Source organism: Priapulus caudatus, unplaced genomic scaffold (assembly GCF_000485595.1).
Source record: "Priapulus caudatus unplaced genomic scaffold, Priapulus_caudatus-5.0.1 Scaffold302, whole genome shotgun sequence".
In the NCBI taxonomy this organism is placed as follows: Eukaryota; Metazoa; Priapulida; class Priapulimorpha; order Priapulimorphida; family Priapulidae; genus Priapulus; species Priapulus caudatus.
Window position 1 is genome coordinate 167,606 of NW_014577363.1, and position 4,061 is coordinate 171,666.

General features: G+C 45.6%; 1 protein-coding gene across 1 annotated transcript in view; it reads right to left on the reverse strand.

Annotated features, from left to right (window-relative positions):
- The window catches only part of LOC106808746, a 17,191-nt gene continuing 13,130 nt past the window's right edge, over positions 1-4,061 (reverse strand). The window contains exons 3-4 of the mRNA XM_014811588.1: positions 352-463; positions 1-27 (exon numbers count right to left, since the gene is read on the reverse strand). Coding sequence (XP_014667074.1) covers positions 1-27; positions 352-463 — 139 coding nt within the window. The remainder of the gene's footprint in view (positions 28-351; positions 464-4,061) is intronic.

Sequence of the window (4,061 nt, forward strand, 5' to 3'; positions counted from 1 at the left end):
CTAGCCGAGGAAAGCAGGAGAGAATCCCTGAACAAGATCGATAACAAGACTAAATATTCGGATCGAGTATTATCAGGGGTCGAGCGTTGGTCGAGCCACTTACACGAGTAATCCCAGGACACCTCATGTCAGATACAAAATTAATGTCTTAATTTTAGCCGTAACATGAACTTTTCCTCGTAGAATCTTGTTAGAAACAAAATTAGTCTAATAATTAGTGTTAACACCCATCTTTCTTCGTAAACCATTTTCTGGAACAAAGTTTGTCTTAACATTAGTCTTAACATTAGTCTTAACATTAGTCTTAACACACACACACACGATGATTGTGGAGGTAGAACAGGAGCTCACCTCGTCTCGCTGTTCGTTGAAGAAGATAACGATGTCCTCCCCGCACAAGCCTATGTGCCAGAGCTTTCTCAGGTTCTCAACGAAAATCTCTGTCTCGTGCTCTCCTTTTCCTCTACAGAAAATTAGAATTTATTTACAGAAAATAGTTATACAGCGTAGGTTGATAATGTAGCATTCGGTGTTATTTTCTCATAATTTATAATTTCGGTGTAATAATAATAATGGAGGATCAACCTGCGTTTACTTTCGTGGTCAACAACATTACTGCTACTACTGGCTCTGCTACTACTATGCTACTACATACGCTATTCTCGTTTACTTTCACACATGTATAGCTCATAATTAAAGCGATAGCACTCCGAACTCTAAATGATATTGAGAAGGAAGAAAAGATTGCTATACATGTCACATGAATAATGTATCAGCAAATGAAAATAAACGCGAAAACCGAAGTATTACCACTCACTCTCGGTTAAATTATTAATATTGTTCGCCGCGCAGTTTTTACAAATCAAAATCGAGTACTGTGTAATATAAAGGAGCGTTATCGCCGCAAGGGGGCGGCACACGCAACGGCGTCACTCAACTAAACGACCTGTCAAAATCCACGTAGTATTTTTTTCTTTTTTATCTATTTTTAGCGAAGAAGATTAGTATGCAGCATATATAATACATAATTTATCAAAGAATAATACTGAAAACTGGATTTGCCTCAAGCTTAGATATGCGAGATCTACTGCTGTGATATAATAACAATATATTCGCCCGCAAGTATTTAAACTGACGCGAAATAATTGCATGCTGACATAAATAAGCTAATTAGCTCAATGTTATATTAGTACATGAAGTATACATGCATGAACAGTGATGACAGCCTCAGAGCTCTGTTAGAGAAATGGACTATAATTTACACACGCAAAAACACTTAAAATGTGTTACTTTTTTATCACCCAGGACTGAAGAATTCCTAATGGAAATACCATGGCTATCCAATGCACATTGCCAAGGATATCTACGTGCAATACGCCGTGATTTCACCTGATCCTAGCTATTTCCATCCTATATAGATAGAAGACCTCACAGCGGTCGGATGTAGGCGTAGGCGATCGCCGCGCTCGCAGCGGCCGTTCACCACAGTGTGTGTGTGTGTGTGTGTGTGTGTGTGTGTGTGTGTGTGTGTGTGTGTGTGTGTGTGTGTGAGCCGCAATGATGTTACTCAATACTAAATAGAGAATATACACACACACATGCACGCACATGACGTGACTGCTACCCTATATGCACCTCGTTGACAACACCAGCCGATGACGATATACACTACGTTTTTGAATTAACAAAAATATTTTTTCTCGTTAATAAAAACACTGTAAAACTATATCTTAGCGAAAGATAAAATATTATTGATCAGTCATCGCGTCATAGAAGTTTAAAATGTATTTGCGGGTTGAATTTCGGCGAATATAGGATGTCCATATATAGAGATATATACCCGTTTGCGATCAAGAGTGCTATATAAATCGGCCACTTTGCAACTACCGCGCATAATATAGACAAACACCAGACGATTCCGTCTTTTCGTCATTCCTTCGCGGCTACCTCACGCAGATCTAGATGACCACGCTCTGAAATTCACGATCCGCCGGAAGTTACACTGCATTATCGACAAGAAACTACATCCCGAAGTTCCTAACTCGGTTTTTTCAAGCTTTTTTCAAAATGTCATTTCATTCCGGAACGAAGATTACGCCTTTATTTACGATGTCACCGATATTTTGCTTGGGGTAATCATTTTGTCACAATGCTATCTACTTCCGGCGTGGCCAACTCGAGTATTAACGGTGATGGCAGGCTGTGTGGTTCAGCAATCTCACCACAGAGATGAAAATCGCTCACTTGTTTGTTATGGCAGCGCAAAGCAAAATCCAGTAGTCACGTGGTGAGAATGGCGGCCGAGGATAGACGGAGATACGGAATCGGCCGAAGGGCGCCGAGTGCCGAGCGTTTGGTTACTTCTTACTGGTCATCATACGACACTAGCAGCTCATCGGTGACGACGGGGAGAAATCATTGCATGCCACGCGTAACTGATGGCTAGGACCAGGAGTTAATAATGACAAATTATAAACCCCTGTTATTTGTCATTGTTTGTTATTTGTTTGTTTTTGTTGTTGGTTGTCATCATATATTCAGGAGTGAATAATAATAGGTTCTGTGATGTATGATGTACATATATATGTTCATATGTACATATCATCACATATAGGATGTACATATGTATATGTTCTATTATTATTCACTCCCTAATATATTGTTATTGTTTGTCATTATTAACCCCTGATAGGATATGCAACTGCTGGCTGTGCGCCCCTGCGCATGCGCGCCTGCTGCGAGAGATCAGAACTTCTCCGAGTTTTTCGTAGCGGTTTACAAATCAAAATTTAAATTACAAATCGACGAGTGATGTTACGCACCCCGTTCTATCCGCACAGGCTGCGGCAATCGAATATAGAGACTCGTCGGGTGGCTGTCAATTCCCGTACTGCGCGTGTGCCTGTGTGGGTGCTCACCACAGCCATGGAGAAAGGACGCGTCGAATGCAATCGCTCGGATTTTTTTTATATCTCTCGACCCAGACTATAATAAACAGGTGTTCATTCACACGGGTGGGGTGGGTGTGGGTGGCACTCACACGGTTGTCCGTGGTGCGTGTGCGACGGTCCGCTCCCTCCCTCCAGCGCACGGAGGCTGGTCGCCCGCATCGAAACCGCCCGGTGACGTCACGCGCATGCGCATAGAACCTCCTAGTCGTCGAGCGCACGGGCACGTACGAAGCACGGCGTATTTTCGTGCGCGGGGACTATAACACTGGCAATGAGATCCGCACCGCTTTGCTTCCGTGGGGGAAAGGCACCGAAGACTAGGAAAGGAATTCTCCCGCGCCGCAACTCCCGCAGACGATTCCGTCCCGGCGTCATTGCCGTACGGAGCAATAGCCACGCTTAGAACCGTATTTAGAGATATCGCTATATACGGCTCTGGCCACGCTTAAACGCTGTCAAGCTCGGCCCATGCCTGTCCAGTTGGCTGCAGGCGTGGCCGCAGCTTGGATCTTAGGCCCCGTAGTTCGCTGCCCACGAATGTCAATGCGTCCGTCGAGGTTATCCTGCGAACGACGCCACATGGCGCCGGAAATCGCCGACCCGGAACCGGAAGCCGGCAGCGACGCTTGATCGCGGCGCGCACGTCGGCTCATGTGCGGCTGCAGGTGTCGCACGATCAGCAGCGACGAGACGACGACGATGAAGACGGCGACGCTGATGATGGCAACGATGACGCCGACGCGGCTCGTGTTGCCAGCCGTCTGCGTCGGCGAGCGGTAGGTGCCAAGCAGCACCTTCTCATAGTCACTGATCATGTTGTAGATGGAGCCGAACAGCTCTCTGTCGCGCAGGAAGTATTGATGCTTGCGCTTGATCTCGTCTACTAGCGGCTCGGTGAGGTAGCGGCCTGCTAGCTTGCCAACGCTCGTGTCGATCTGCAACGATGTGCGAGAGGGTAACTGATAGTAGGAAGAGAAAGAGAAAGAGGAGGACGGAGGAAGGAGAACGAGAGAAAGTGGGAAGAGGGAGAAGAACGAGAGAAAGTAGGAAGAAGGAGGAGAACGAGAGAAAGTAGGAAGAAGGGAGGAGAACGAGAGAAAGGGGGAAGAA